Source organism: Callionymus lyra, chromosome 4, assembly GCF_982586985.1.
Source record: "Callionymus lyra chromosome 4, fCalLyr1.hap1.1, whole genome shotgun sequence".
Lineage (NCBI taxonomy): Eukaryota > Metazoa > Chordata > Actinopteri > Syngnathiformes > Callionymidae > Callionymus > Callionymus lyra.
The window spans coordinates 16,140,610-16,157,232 of NC_141821.1; the positions used below are offsets into that span (position 1 = coordinate 16,140,610).

At 39.2% G+C, this 16,623-nt stretch overlaps 1 protein-coding gene across 2 annotated transcripts in view; it reads right to left on the minus strand.

Annotated features, from left to right (window-relative positions):
• The window catches only part of arfgef1 (ARF guanine nucleotide exchange factor 1), a 46,651-nt gene that overhangs the window by 15,433 nt on the left and 14,595 nt on the right, over positions 1-16,623 (minus strand). Inside the window, exons 2-14 of one of the 2 annotated variants that reach the window (XM_087788944.1) lie at positions 11,904-11,934; positions 9,582-9,738; positions 9,216-9,362; positions 8,515-8,694; positions 8,198-8,251; positions 6,248-6,593; positions 5,412-5,537; positions 5,006-5,253; positions 4,603-4,736; positions 3,360-3,594; positions 2,677-2,776; positions 2,446-2,585; positions 2,258-2,366 (exon numbers count right to left, since the gene is read on the minus strand). In XM_087788944.1, coding sequence (XP_087645070.1) covers positions 2,258-2,366; positions 2,446-2,585; positions 2,677-2,776; positions 3,360-3,594; positions 4,603-4,736; positions 5,006-5,253; positions 5,412-5,537; positions 6,248-6,593; positions 8,198-8,251; positions 8,515-8,694; positions 9,216-9,362; positions 9,582-9,738; positions 11,904-11,934 — 2,007 coding nt within the window. The remainder of the gene's footprint in view (positions 1-2,257; positions 2,367-2,445; positions 2,586-2,676; positions 2,777-3,359; positions 3,595-4,602; positions 4,737-5,005; positions 5,254-5,411; positions 5,538-6,247; positions 6,594-8,197; positions 8,252-8,514; positions 8,695-9,215; positions 9,363-9,581; positions 9,739-11,903; positions 11,935-16,623) is intronic. The other variant, XM_087788945.1, reaches the window with a different exon arrangement.

The following is a 16,623-nucleotide window of genomic DNA, read 5'->3' on the forward strand; positions in this document are numbered from 1 at the left end:
ATATTTAGTTTTTTATTGTTTTTAACCTGTATGTCAATTCAATTAAACATTGTTAAACTAGATACATTTTAAGCGTTATAACAACTGTTCGGCCAGTGTAACCAATTCTGCACGCAAGAGTTTGAGGATAAAATGAATAAACAGCTGAATTACAATGAAAAGTTAAATAAAACATTATATACTTTATGTGTAATCCGCCTGTGCTGCTGCTGTCAGTAAAGTGAGCGCGGAGTCTTAAAATTGCAAAGCAACGTTGAAGTCATTGCACCTGACGTCTGTCGTTGTAGTGAAGCAATGAGACAATAGTAGGCTTGAAGTTTTGTAGAAAAGTGCAAATGTGATCGGAGCAGAAGTGTTCTCAGTGCTGGTGCAGCAGGAGACGACAGTAATCATCAAAGACAGGTTGGACAAAGCCCGAGGCAGTAGGAAAGGGAGCATGTCGTACGGAGCAGAGGGTCAACAAAGGTGTTTTGCAGAGATAAGCTCAGGGATCTTCAGCCACTGTAACATGAGCTGCGGTCAGGCATCAGATTACCCATCGGAAAGTCTTTAAAACATTCAGGACTGTGTCACAGTAATGTGATCTCGCAGCTTTTTTCTCAACACAGGCAAGGGAAGGAGGGGAGCGTTATCAAAATTCACAACACGTGGTTTCCTTTTCTGATGAAGTCACACTAATTAAATCACAAACTAAAAAGCCACATACAGAAAACTATTGACATTTATTGATATTAACTACAGGTGTTAACAGTCTTTTCAGTCTCTTCTGCTGAACCTTTACCTGCTCGAGCTTTGACTTCCATCCACACAAAGGAAACAAACGACACAGATACAAAGATGAAGTTATGAGTCAATTTAAAAACCAAAATCAGAATGAACACAGGACTGCAAAGGTATAACAATATGAATCTTTAAGGCTACAAAAGTAAGAGAAGATGATTTTTACATAGTTCTTGCTCGTTAACCTTAACACGATTACTTAGTTAAACGTGGGGAAACACGAGAGATGATCCACCACTGTGACAAATTTGCAGTACAAACATCTGTATCCTATTATTATTTGTCATTGCATTCCATTGCAAACATATCAATTTCAGGAAAGAGAGGAATTGGTGTGACTATGGTCTAAAATAGTGATGAAGAACAGAAGAGCACAAAGAAACAGACAGTTCTATTGCCAGAAGCAAAACTGAGGCGGCGACTGTATTATTCAATGTTTGTCATTGGTATTAGCAACTGCCTGAGCTTGTTAGCCTTCACAACAATAACTAGAGGCTCCACTGTGTGGATTATAGCATGTTCTTATCATTGTTGCAATCATTTAATTGTTTTTTGTTGTTTGGAGAAACACCTTACGTAAGCCCAGTTTGTATGTCTTAAGTCTTGCTCTGAAGGTGAATGAATAGTTCTTTTTGAAATGTGTAAATAATGATGCGTTTTCTTTTTAACTAAAAACTGACTACAGTGGAGAAGACAGCTGTTGGTTCTTTCTGAAAAACCTTGTTAAGGGAAATGATTAACCACTATTACCAGAACAGCTGTTAATGTTTCCTCAAGTTTAATAGCCTGTAACACAAGGAACATTCGGCATGAGGCCCCACCAAAGTCGGACCATCTGTTTCCGAGCTTCTTGTGTGAGCATATTTAATGTGAATCAGACGTGTACTTGCGACTGAACAATCTCCTCGTTTCGTTCAAAATATGCTTCACAATAGACCTGCAACGGCCGCCCGGGGGCCACACACGGCCATTTGCCTCCATTTATGTGTTCCTTGAGAGTTCAAAGTGAAACTATAAATGTTATCTTGCTAACATATGCTAAAATATTATTAAATAAAGGAATATAAAAGCCTCCAAATGTCTTTGCTTTTATAAATTTTTTTTTTATGTTGTCCCAATAATCCCCCCCTTCAAGATATGCATCACTTAAATACATTTATTTGCTGTACATGGTTTTATAGTGAGAAGTAAGAATTTAATTCAGAATTCAAATGTATGTATGTATTTATTTAATGTATTTAAATGCAAATGTTTTATTGTAATGTATTGTGAAATTCAGTACAAATATTCAGAATGTTTTCTAACCAATTTTTACTTGTTATTTAAATTTCTTTAAACCATTTTAACGCCTCTTTTTATATACTATCACCGTCTTCTGGCTGATGGGCCTCACAAACATACATAAGAGTATATAAGATATTTAACTGTCCAACTCTGTTTTACAATATAACATACAGCACACAACTTAATGACTTACCAAGGCTGGTCTGTGAGTTGGGGTTGACATATTGGTCCTTGCTCCATTCTACCATGCATTTGAGGATGGACACTAAACATTCTAGACCTTTCTTCCTCAGGGTTAGCTCCTGGAAAAGATGCACATGCATTGGAACTGCTGCAGGAAAAAGAAAAAGAAGATATTTCTCAAAAGCATAAGATGCTCACCTGTACCGGAGTTGTGCCAAGTTCATGTCCCCCACGACCTTGTGCAATCTTGGAGAGGTCATTGACCAATCGCTCAAATATGTTAGCAGCATTCAAGTCACAATCGTAGTTCACATAGATGTCCACCACACTCTGGGCATCTGATTGGACCAAAGAGATTAATGTTAAAATAAATGTGTTTTTATTTTTTTTATTGATCGACTTTTTGCTGAAACAAAAGATCCTTCACACCTGCACATATTCTAGTGAGGGTTTGTATGACCATCCACTTGTGGTCATATGAACTTGTGGAAGTTTCAAGAATGTACAGGAAAATCTCCTTGAAGAAAACCTGAACAGGAAAAGAGAAAATACAAATTAAATGAGAGAAAGAAACCCCCCTTGACTACCAACTACACCTGCTTCTTTGTAGAAAGTAAGACTTAAAACTAGTTTTAATATAGAAGATAATGAGAAGTTAAGTCCTCTTGAGCATCTCTTAGTTAAGACGATTTTAAACATTCATCGAACACGCAGGTGTTTTGTGGTTGATTTAAAAACGTTGTTGGCAGCAAACTAGTTTTTCCTGTTTCCGTGCTCGTCACAAAGAATGATCACATTACAGGAGGAGGGATGGGGGAAGTGAATACAGAAAACTATAGAAAATGCCACAGATAAACACTCTAGCTTGAGTAATCAAAATAAAAAAATCATATTAAATATCAGGAATGACATAAGGAAAAATGAGGAGATACAACAATGTATAGCAAGAATAATAATCTAATACATTATATTAAATGATAATATAATAATGTAAAATTTCAAGAGCACATTTATGTGCAGTATAAATAAAATATATTTCTGTTATTATAGGTTATATTTGAGTTGTTCCTAGTTCATTAAAACCTGTGTAAATAGTCAAATCATTTGTTTACCTCGATTTGCATCTTGAGGTGTGTTTTAAAGTGAGAGAGCAGTGTGAGGAAAATGGAAAGCGAAAGCTCGAAGACCTCAGGCACAGAGGAGACGCCATTCTTAGACAGCGCCACACAGAGGTACTGCTTGATAGCGTTTATAAACATCTCATTGGTCTTGAAGATGGGCCCGGCATTCTGGAGGATGGATAACAAGAGTTGAAGTGACAAGACCTTGGACCTCAACTCGTGGGACCTGGAAAAGGAGAGAAAGACTTTAACATCAACACACAGCTCTTTACTACAAAACCTAGCCAAGCAAACTGCAGACACGGATCTTCAGAAAAATAAACTTATGTACTAAAGTGAGGACAGATACTTGATTACCAAATCCTTTTTAACTTTCTACATTTCTTCACAGAGGTTGCACTTGAGGATCCCCCTGATGTTATTTATCACATCCATGAACTTCTTAAATCCCTGTTAACTATTATCACTTCTACCATTTCCAACTCTTAAACACAAGCAGCTTTAAAAAAAAGGAAGCAAATTAAAAGTTCCTTAATTCTACTATGACTTTTCTGCCAGGTTTATCGGTAAACAGTTGACCTCTAAATTAATTCTCAGTTGATCGTTGGACAAGTCTGTCAACATTGAATAATGTAAAATTAAATTCCTTCACAAAACCTTAGGTTCCTATGTGATTAATGTTGTCAAATATTAATAATGAATACATCAACACCATGTAAATAAGTGGATAAAGGACAATAGAGTTTCTCACGAGAAGAAGAGCATCTGAAAAGCCATCAAAGGGATGCCCAGCAGAGTATATCAAAGAACCTCCTCATTTTCAGTCTAAGCTTGTCTCTGTGTTTCTTCTCCTCAGCGGCAGCAGGACACTGAAATCTTGCGCTCAAAAAGCATACTCTCAGTCAATGTGCTCAGACTGGCTGCTTCCCTGGATTGGCTTTCATCTGGTGAACAGACACTGTTGGAGTCGTTTGGCAGAGTATGAGATATATCTCCCAACTACTTCCTGAAATTTGCTCGACTACAAAGAAAGGCAATTTGACTTTTGAATCAGATCTGGCTTGTTTCTGTTCACTATAAAAAAAACTTAAGATACTTTTCAAAAAAACACATTTTTGACCATAAAGAGGAACAATTCTGGATTTAAAGCATCATCGGACAGAGACATCGACAGGAATTTCAAACAAGCTTCGATTATTATCACTCCCCTGCTTCAAGTGTCACCAGTGCTTACTTTGGATCAGGAGGTCCATCTGTGAGCGGCTTCATTGACAATTTGCAGAGTGAGCGGAACACAAGGAAGGCGTCTTTCTGGAGGATGTGAGAGAACTTGGCGCCGGGTGCCTGTCCTGAAGCTGCTCCAGATTCCTACACAGACAACACAGACAGGAGGTATAAGAGAAGGATGGTTGTGAACTACACATGCTTGTTAATGTTACACTTGAATGAAATTTGAAATACAAATAGTTTTAAATCCGACTTAGTTTAGATATAAAACGACAACAAATTCTACCATTAGAGAAAATTTAAGCGCGGGATTCTAAGGATAACTTTTGAATCCTATCATTGTTACAGCTTGCCACACCGTACTTGGATCCAAAGAGAAAAAAATCTGGCTCAAATGAGTCATGCCTTACCTGAGTGTCACTAGATGAGATGGACATCCTATCATCGGGCAGCGAGGGAGTGAAGCTGGCAGAAATAGGGGTTCCGGGAATGCCGTTGGCGTGGACGTGCTCGCTGTCACTACCCAGCGTGCCATCGTCTTCCAGCGAGCTTTGAGTCCCCTCCGTCGCCACTTCAGCTGGCTCCGTCTCCGCCGAATCGTTTTCCACGCCCGACTCCTTTGAGTCAGAGCAGAGGGACGGTGGGTCCAGGCAATGACCTGTTACAGAGAAGAGGGGAAGGATATGAATTGACCTGAACATGTGGGGCTTATGGTGGATCAGTCCTTCAGGGACAGTCAGACAAATGATCATTGTGGTTTATGACTATTAAGCAAATTTCACTTAGTTCACATTAGTTCATCAAGCGTCGACTTACCACCAGCGACAGTATTGACCACCTCCTGCAGGATACTTTGGACAATCTCCTCAGCCTTCTCCTCAAAGTTGGGGCCACTTTCATCCTCAGGCTCCTCATCACAACCAGATGGATGCTGCTGGGTCGCTGAAATAAATTGAAAATGAGGGGAAAGGTAAGTTGTTATGGAGTTGCCGATCCAGCATGAAACTAGCATGGTGGTGATGGAATAATTGCTCTCTTTGTGAATTAGATACACAGCAGGGAGGGTGGGCTGCTTGGTTGGTATGGTGTTTGTGATAAGAAAACTTCTAAATTCATTCAGTTCATTGACACAGATATGTCAGGGAAGCTGCAGAAGAAGCAACAGTCAAAATCCTAATGGTGACTGAACAGCTCGGAGTATCAAATGAATGATAATTTTTACAATAAAGCAGAAAAGGTATAGTTAATTTTGTCCCAGTTAAGCACTTACAGCAGACCTGACGGCAGCGGAACTAGTTTGTAAGGTCAATATTTAACCTGGTTGACAACGTCAAAATTTGAATTTACGAATTGCAGAAAAGAAAACTGACTGAGCAGTTGAAAGACATTACTGAGTCAGGGATGATATAAAAAGGAAAATTTACAAAACCTTTATCCGACTCCTCTCTTAAAGAAGATAAAGTCAGTCCTTTTATCAAATCAGATCCAAATCTTGATCTAATTCCTTCATTAAGGCCTTTATCAACAGTTGAAAAATGAAAATCTTCTTCTTGTCAAATGCTAATCAAGTCATACAAAACACAACAACACCAGGATATTAAGAATCTTGACCCAATGTCCTTAAAATTATATTTGACAACAGTAATGCTTACACTGAGCGGCTGCTGTGGCTTGATCGGCTTCAGTTTGCTCATTCTCTGCTACACAGAATATGGAACCGTTTTCTGGATCTGGGTTTTCATAGATGGTGCGTTGGTCTCCCTGTTCGACAGCCAGAGACTTTCTGCTGACATCCTCAGGTGCAGGCGTGGAAGGCGTGGAAGGCTGGGATGGACTGGTAATGGTCGGCGTCGTTGGAGTTAAGGGCCCGTTGGCTTCTTGTGTCGGAACCTTGGCCGAGGGATGGTTTGGAGTTTGCGGGGAGTCTGGCTCAGTCTGTTGTGTGACCGGAGAGTGCTGTCGATGCCGTTCCCTTTCCAACTGCTTTGCTTCCTGCAACTGGAGTCAGTGAGACAACACACACAAACACACAAAAATACACACACAAAGAAGGAGTGAAAACATTCAGAGAAAGAGGACAGACACACATGCACACAGAGAAGACACAGGTTAAGATTACATTGCATAAAAAAATAGAACTCAATTTAGAAAATGAAGAGATTTAGTTTCTCAGAGCAAAGACTGTTTTAGGGTACACACTGTCCAGATTAAAATGCTATTATAATATGCATCTATTTTAGCCACTCTTTGAAAATATCCCTGGTAGAAAATGACTCAGTTGGAACCTGAATGATGAGTCATGGTGTGCAAACATTACCGCTGACTCCGATATGGAGCTCTGTCAAGTACTGTGGCTCTTTTATTTTGGTTGGCCAGGAGCCTGAACTGGGTCATGAAACATTTGGGCACAATTATGCCTGAAAGAATGTTCCAAATTATTGATTTTGGGTCTCTGATGTTAGAAGGAATGTGCTTCGTATTTACCCTAAAAACTTTATATTTTGTGACAATACTATCTTATAATATATCATGTGACTTATTCAGGACCGACTTTGTAGAAGGATTTAGTGGTTCTTAAAGTTTACGAAGGCAGTTACACAGGCTCCAAAGAAAACAACAAACAACTGTAGCGGTGGGGATTATTTCAGCCAGGCTAGAATAATAAGCTCATTGTGCAATTTCAATCCAGGTGCATTAGAAAAAAAAAAATGAAACCATGGAAAATGGTTAAAGTAACTACAGGTGAAAAGAGCACTATAAAAACAAGAGGAAGTTGCATAAAAACAGTGAAGAACATTTGCAGAACAATGGAAATGGATGGTGACAATAAATGTCCATGTTATTTAACATAAACTTTAATTATCCTCTTCAAACAATAGTTTAACTGAAACACTTAACCTGCCACATTTAAACACAACTTAATTCAGTGACACAACATTCTAAATAAAGCAATTAGAATTGAGTCTGAAACAAAGTTACAAGGCCAGAGAGGCGCTCAGCAACTAAAGGGGACAGCAAAGGCAGCGTAAACAAACTAAGCTTATTATTTAAATGCCACCTCAGTCGGATAGTGAAGGATGAGAAGTGTGTGCGTGTGTGTGTGTGTGTAATCATACAACACTAAGTTGCAGTGGGATGGATATAACGCCTCACAAACGCAGCAAATCTGTGTGACTGTGCAACAACACAAGGCTACTTTTGGCAGCATCTACACAACAGGACTCCACCTCATCACCCGCCCTGTCTGGCTTTTGTTTACACCCGACTGCTTCATTCCTTCATCTATCTTTCTCTGTTCAACAGCAGGCATTTTGATGCACCAAACTCTGTGGGGAATGAACACGTGGTGGCTAACCTGCCATGTCACAATTTAACCAGGAATGAAAATGAATTCGAATGCAAAGTGGGACAAGAAAGCAGAGCCAAGACAAGCACATGGTGGAAGAAGAACACAGCATACCAGCTCCTGTGCAGTGGAGGAGCAAAAGTAAGGAAACGTCGCATGGGAGGATGGAGAAAAATTGTAATGCGCAAACACAGAAACACAGAGGAAAGTTTAATAGGTCTGATCAGGCAAGTCACGGCAGTCCTGCACGCTTTACCTGGCGATCACGCTTTCTGGAGGCCAGAGACCAAGATAGCTTGTGATTTGTAAGCTATGTGTCCGAAAGAAGGGGAGGGAGGGAGGGAAGCAGGTGAGGAGGGGAAAAGTGTCATTCAAAAAGAAAAAGATGACATTAGAGCAAGCTTTTAAAACGGCAACACCTACAATGTCCGACTGGACACAAAGCAAACAGCAGACTACACGGCATCAAGGATTGATGGCTCCAGTTAACAGGATTCTACACAATAGGTGGGCCACTTAAACAAGTAGCTTCACCTTCTAGACATGACTGACAAAGGCTTGATTTGAACATACTGCTTGGTTCTCCATGCGGGCGAATATGACGTTGAGCATCTGCGTGAGCGTTGCCTTGGCTGTGGTTTGATTGATGAGGTTTTTGCTGGCCAGGTAGATGTTGTAGCAGGTACGGACCGCCTGCAGAACAGTGCCCTCGTGGATTTCTATATGCTGGGAGGTGACTGCTGTCAACAGAGCCTGCAAGAACGACAAAGAAAAGTCAAACGCAATGTGTCAGAGAAGGGATCTGGTTGCATTTGAACTAGAATGATCATTGACAGCGACAAACAAAACAAACAAAACATTCACACTCAACCACATGTGTCAAATCAATATCAGAAGACAACGCACAAGACTTGAATACATATAGCTGAGTAAAGAAAGGTATTAAACGTTTAAAGGAGATCACCTTTAATCTTGATATTGTAACACACACAGATGGTGTTTAAGCTTTTCTGTTGGAATGTTTTTCTGACAAACAGCGACCTTAAAGCTCAACAAATAATCCAGAAGAAAAAATGGAAAACGTCTAGATGACAGGAAATTTAATAAAGGGGAAGCAGGGATTCATGTATTTTGAAATATATCATAAATGTTCTATATGCTAAAATTAGCAACCATGAATTTAAAAAGACACATTCTATTTAGAATTCCTGTAAACAACAAAAATCATCAAAGAAAAGTAAGGATAGGCATTTGTATAACGTTCAGAAACACACCTTAATGATCTGTAGTTGTACTCCTTCATCGGTCTGCGGTCCTTGGAAGCATGCACAGATCGTCTCAATGATCCTGTCAATGAGTTTCTTGCCCGGTGCTGTGTTGTCGGGGGCACTGCCCGTTAGGTGGCCGTACGCAATAAGTTTCTATGAACATAAAGCAATGGTGACACATGGAACCATTTTCATGTACAAACTGATCTAATTCTGGTAAAGTTTCTGTTTACCCGTTAACATGAAGCGACACAGACAGTATATTTTGATGCCAGGAGACATTGTCATCCAGATTAAATCTCATTGTCTATCTGGCTTTAGTGAAGAAACAAACATCTGCGGGACTGCAGTAAGACTTGCCCAACTACTGACCTGTAAACAGTCGAGGGAGGTGATGACAATGCGGGGACATTTGGACTGACAAGCCAGTTCAAAAGGCAAGAAGTACTTGTCAGCCTCGATAAAGTTGGTCTTGGACTTGACTGGTGGTAAAGTGCTGGAACCTGATTTTCCATCTCCACTGGGGGGACTAGGAGGAAAAATAATAATAATAATAATACACAAGAAAGTAATGAGGATCCTTCATTGCCATAATGAAAATCAGACAACTTTCTTCCTACAAGGCAAGATCTGTGACTAAGAACATAAAAACATGTAAAAGCGCCTTCCTTTGCGACTTCTGGTATTTCTTTGTGCTAACCGACACGATCTTAATGATAATAAAACTGGTTGATTCACTACATGGCAATAAAAGACCTTCAGTTACTGCTGACATTTGTTGCATTTGAATAAGAAAATGATTCATGAAAGACACAGGACAAGAAAACATTAACAACAGACGCTTAATGTAGAAAATTGCAGAGTACATTTCATAACAAAAACTGGTTGAAACATGAGATGTTGAGAATTGAGTGCCAATGAATCACCAGTGCTGAAAGATGTAGCCTGCTTTGTTCCCGCTTTATTTATTATTTTACATTATTATCATCGCTAAAACAAGCTAGAAATGGAAAACATTACAAACATAGGGATTTCCAAATACATGTTTGTGTCAACATTGAGCATCTTTTAGTCCAGGAAATAAATATAAATCTATTTAGCGGTATTAAGAACAACAAAAACAGATCAGACATTATAAATAGATCAGTGTTTTCAGTCATGTTGTGTGTCTTAAGCCTCCTTTTTACCACACCCAAATATTCTTGATGGAGGAGGGGAGAGAAACAAGGAGGGAGGCGGACAGAGCGGGAGAGGTTTCATTGTTTCTGCTCTGGCAGGGAAAATATGGATGACTTGAGCCGTTACAGAGGAATGATGATGAAGAACATGTGAATCATAGCCACGAAGATGTCATACAGACAAGAAAATACAACAAACTAGGACGTTGAATTATGCAATTGGAATTTTAAAAAATGGCTTTTAAAAAAAAGGAAAACTATCTCTTGGAAGGAAAGGGAATAAGAAGAAGAGGTGATGTAAGGACACAGAGAAAGAGCCACAAATGTTTCTGTCATATACCAAAATGAATTATTATTTATTTCTCTTATGTTTGCTCTCATCACCGGATCTACGTGAACACTTGATATAAAGCGACACATATATTGGTACTAAGAAAGGAAGTCAATGCTTATAAAATGTAATAAACATGATATCACATTGCTTGGACAGCAACGTCACATTGGAGACGGGACTTCAACAAACAATATTCCTTAAACTGATCACTCAAATCTCATCCAGAATATTTTAACGGACAACTCATGGTAGAACTAATATCATGAGCTTCACTTAGCATTTGGAACAGCACAAACTGAAAGGTCTACATTTGTTTTATTTGGAGAGAAGATAAAAAAAGATACCTCACTCTGGAGGAATGTAATGGGGTCGTAGCTATCCCCTGGTTTGATCACTCTTAGGCGCTTTTTATCCATATAATGGATTGAAAAATTACAGACCTGAAGGTTGGAAATGTGTTGAATTTAAAGATTCCTGATACTCACAAAAAGAGAAAACCAATAAGTAGACTCCCAGATAAGACGGATACAATTAGACACTTAAGCCTAAAGACTTCCCAGAATGTATAAAACACATCAACACACACCAAGCATTGCCAACAAAATAGGATTAAAAATTTAAAAGAAACCTCATAATGTATCTGGTAGATAAGGGTGTGGTTAGATTTGTGTCCATCTAACACATATTTGCAATAATGTACAAGTTCGACCTAAAGTGTCCACAGACACAGTATCTTCTGAGCGCAAGACTGTAGTGGTGAGCATCATCTTTTGTGTTCTTTAAGCAGGGGCAAAGACAGGATTTCAAAGAGAAGGTGACGCTGTGTTTGATTCCACTTCCACGTTACTTGGCAACGAAAATCTCTCCCTCCTACCCTCACTCTCTTTCACAAAAACATGCTCAGCTTGGAGAGAGCCCCATAAAGAAAGCCTTAATAAGGAGGCCAGAGAATGTTGTCCACATGCCTGACAACGCCATGCGTTGCACACAAACCTTCACAATAGCTCGAGTGCAAAATCCAGTGACACCTAAATTTGAGTTCAATAAACTCCTTTAAATGCAAAACCTTTTTATCTCCTGTCCATCTGAACCAAAAGTAAAATAGATGTCAAATAACCAAACACAACCAAATGGCCATGAAATAAAAAACATAAATAATTGAGTGTGATCTTTAGAGCTTACCTTAACTTTTCAGACTCTTCTTTGATTTCCTCTGAAAGACAAAAAAAGATACACTTAACTTTCTTCATTTTAGAAAGTATTGAAAAGACAGAGTTCATATGACGATCCTGTACTGCAGTATTAGATCAAAAGCATTGTAAGAGGAAGACATCAGTTTGTTTACTCTTGTACTTGCACCATTTTGATATACAAAGTAATCACTCTCTGTCAAACCATTTACTACTTCAAAAGGTTCATAAGCTAACCAGCAAAAGGTTGTGTTTCTCTGACCCAGTCACGGTTCTTAAAGGAGCTGTGTGAGTTTGAGCAGCAATGACACAGAAAAGTTGAAAACAGGGAAAGAAACACACAGTAGGTGGTGTGAGAGACAGAAATAGAGAAAGAGGCGTAAAAAAAAAGGAGGCCAATTGCCAGATGACAATAAAACTGGTCTTCTGTGGGCAATTTTTAAAAGAAAAGCTGAATACAGCAAAATCATCACAACACAGGGAAAATGTGGATGATGCTAGAAACACACAGTAGTAGTGACATCTCAATTATTACAGCACTTGAGGGAAACGTGTCTCTAAAAAGATATCAATTGGGACAATACAGTTTGTAGTCCAGATGCAAAAAAGTGAATAATAGTTTTATTTAAATTTCAGCTTTCCAAAAAATAAAGATAAGAAGAAAGCTTCCATCTCTGTATACGTCAATATAAAGTAATATGAAGGCACATTTTAATAAAGATGGTTATAATTTATCTTTGACTTAAACAAAAACCTTATGGTATGGAAGTGTTGTATGTTGAAGTATTTCCATCTAAATCAGCATTATTTTGAAAGTTCATAGCTGAGAAAACATGCCGAACGTATCATCATGTATAGTTTACTCTGTAACAGATATTCCTTCACTTTTAGAATAGATGGAGAGTAAGAAACATTTGAAAATCTTCACAATTTGTGACCTGTCGTGACAAGTCAGCTGGTTTAAGTGGCAGCTTTCAATGAGAAATAAGCAGGACTTCAACCTCATAGAACCACGAGTCCAATCGAACCATAGTCAATAGGAATGATAAAACATCTTCTTTTTATGCTATAGTTGGAGAGTTACTATGATACTCCAAACATCACAAAGTTGGACTCCAGAGAAAACTAATGAACTACAGAGCTCTGCACACTGAGATTTAACTCTGAGCAACTTGTTAGACTTCAGCCTGCTGAAGGTCTTAATATGTCTTTTTTTTTTCTTTTTTTTTTTACAGGCGAGTCCTGGGGATTCCCCTTCATGATGCATGAACCTGCTCATACTTAGAAACCCCAGGAAATATTTTAAATAATGCTTTTTTAAGTCGGGGGTAGTAAAAGTATCAGTAACTGTAATGGCCATAGAACGAGCGTCTAATACAGTGACATAGAGTTTACACCATCTACATGAAACATTGCTACATTAACATTCTGGACAGATTGCACCGAGTATTTTCTTCCCCCGTTTCACTATTGAAAGCAGCACACATTACTTGCTACAAGAACTCAAACTCCGGTTTGTGCAAAATCCCACACAGCCCTGAGTGTTCTACTATGCAAGCTCCCCCTAAAGCCGCCTCTAAGCTGGGGAGGTCAGTCAGAAGCTGGCTAATCTTTCCCCCACTGTACTCTGCAGAGACAGCAGGCTTCAAAACTGGCATAAGACGGGGACAGGGAGAAAGAAAAGGGGGATTCTGAGAGCCGGGGAGAAGACAAACTGGGCGAGCTCTTGAACAGCAGTGAGAACACAGTTCATTGTTTGAGAAGGAATAACTTTCATCAAATAAAAACATTACTGTTGACTCAGATGTGAAATGAGAGTGGACCTTTAGGTTGATATTAAATAAATGTGTGTTTATAATTGGATTTTATTATAATGAATTAAACATTTAATTGAAAACGGCCTGTGTGAATAGGGCATGTACCTTGGCAACAATAATATTCTGTGAAAATTTAAAAGAAACCTTATAATGTATACAACATCACTATCTGGTCGATAAGGGTGTGGTTACATTTGTGTCCATCGAACACATATTTACAATAATGTACATGACCTAAAATGTTCATAGACACAGTATCTTTTAAGAATAAACATTTAAATGAAAAAGGGCCTGCGTGAATAGGGCATTTACGTTGGCAACAATAATATTCTGTGAAATTATGAAAAACTGTAACCTTAAAGCTTAATGAAAGTCTGGCCTCAAAAGAAAGAAGGATAGTAACATCACATTTAGGGCTGAACATAATATCAATGACAAGTGTCTGCTGGGCTTCTTAACAAATGTAATTCGTTGAGGATTACCGGAAATCCTTTTATCCAAAATGCACTGCCCTTTAGGTGAACAAGATTTTTTGTGTTTTCTGCCGTTACGAAGTAGTAATGAATAATGAAACTAATTGGTTTGAATGGTTTGGGGAAAAAAAAGATAGAACAGATATTTCCACTGGTACGAAGCGTATCGCCAGATTCATGCCAATACACACCCCTGTTAAATACTGTAATGCAAAATTCTTAAAAAATACTGGCTTTATACAAACATAAATAGTAAACAGCCGATTAATCTGATACTCGTCTTATTTATATTCGAACAGGAACAATTCACATATACCCTTCAAGACACCCAGGCCCTGCTCATTAACAGACCGTCAACCTCACGCCCTGATGGAAAACTATGTAACAACACAACAAACCCAAGAAACCTGGTATCAGCCACGATAATTATCCTGGTGAGTCAGAATACACAGTAAATAGCACAAAATGATGATCACATTCGTGTAGCTTTGGACCTCGGATCTGAACTGACCAGTGGGGCTCAACGGTGCTGCTCTGAAAACACTGGTGATAACATCTTTGAGTTAGCGCATCTTAACACAGACATTTGCCTTCCCACCTACACTTTCACCTTCCGGCTGGTTGGTGGTTGATCAAGAGTACAGGACGCCGGTCAGTCGCAGAAAGAAGTCAACATAATGTACATGAAAACAACATAGGAATCTCGTGGCTTTACATGGAAGATGAGGCGTGCCAATAGTACCGTAATAATTACACGAGGAAATCTGAAAATGCTTAAATTGAAGGAAATCACTTCCTCAGCAGCTGCTCCGTTTCATAAGAAACATTACCTCCTTCTTAGGCTATAATCCTACTAACACCACGACACAAGTAAAGTGTTGGGAAACAATCCTTGTGGCCTGAATTTTGGAGTTTGATTATGAAAGTTGCTCTGAAAAGAACTGCGGGTTCGGTATGTTTTGGTGTGGGCATATTCTAAATGTACCATACATGTGCACATTAACCATTACAATTAGTCGGATTAACGGATTCTTGTAGATTGTAGGTTTGCCATCAGAATGAATACAGCGTGATTTGAAAATCCAGCCTGCTGCGTCTCTGAATGCCAGTGTAACGCTCTAACTGAAGTCCTGGATAATACGCTCTCAGAGTAGCATGACAAAGCATTCTTGAGCTTCATCGCAGCGCTGAGCCTTGGTGGGAGGTTCAGCCACAGAGAAGAAGACTAGTCAGAAACACTAACTTTAAAATGATTAAAGCGTGGCTTCTCTGGGCCCCCTGGTGTGAATGACGGGTGCCTGAACCTCATCAAGTGTAAAGAAAGAAAATGAAGTTCATGCTATTATGCGTTTGTAGGCATAAAGCTTCCACTTTACATTAAAAAAAAAAAAAAAACCTTTGTCAGGAATTAGCGCAGGTTCTTTTCATTTTGCCAAAGCACAGTCACATCAAACAAATGCATACTAATTGGTTACTTAAATGGCCTCCAGGTGAGAGTGTATTCGATCACTCTCTTTGTAGTGCGAAGCGAACGCATGAAAAGACGGAAAATATAGAAATCTATTGAGACTTTATTAATCATAAAAACACAATACGAATGAATAAATTTATTGAAGATACAGCTCTTCATCGACATCCAAACGCAAGGTTAAGAGGCAATATTTGAAAGCAGAAGGACATGTTGTGCTACCACAGAAATATGGTGATCCGTCAGAGGGATAGGGAAACACCGACAGCACCAAAGCTGCCGAAGCACTCTGGTGGAAAATTCCTTAAGCCAAATCTGTCGCCCTCACAGATAAGTTTTCTTCTATTGGCCAGATGACTGTGACCGTGCTTCCTTTTGAGAGAAGTGAATAGAAATGGCAGGTTTTCTGCTCCCGAGTTGAGGATTTCAAGGTTTTTTTTTAAAAAGTGAAATAAGTTGTATATCCCTGGTTGACAAAGAAAATGTAGCCACATATCCTGAATGAGACGATACAAAGATGTCAAAACTTATTTCGAGACATCTTTCTAATAGCAGGTTTAAAATAGATATTAGGTTGAAAATTGAAGAGAAAACTGTCAATAGAAGGTAATATTTCGTTTTAGATGATCATCTATGAAAATAGTTCTATTTCGTCCCTACTGACCGCCAGAGGCGGTGCTTCAAGCACTGAATGTATGCATCTTGCGCATGCGCAGTTCGAGTTTAATACCAACAAAGTCACCTGTGACCCCTGATGACCCGGAAGGGTATATCTTCCGGTGACATCAGAGGATCTGTTCCTTTTCATCTTCTCGCTGCGCAAGTAGCATGTCACCGAGCTAGCTCAAGGACTAGCTCTTTCGTTGCCGGTAGTCACGCGACTTCTGTCGGAGCTGCGAAACTTTCGCCCTCCAGAGACTGCAACGAACTTTTGACGCGGAGAAGTTGTAGCGG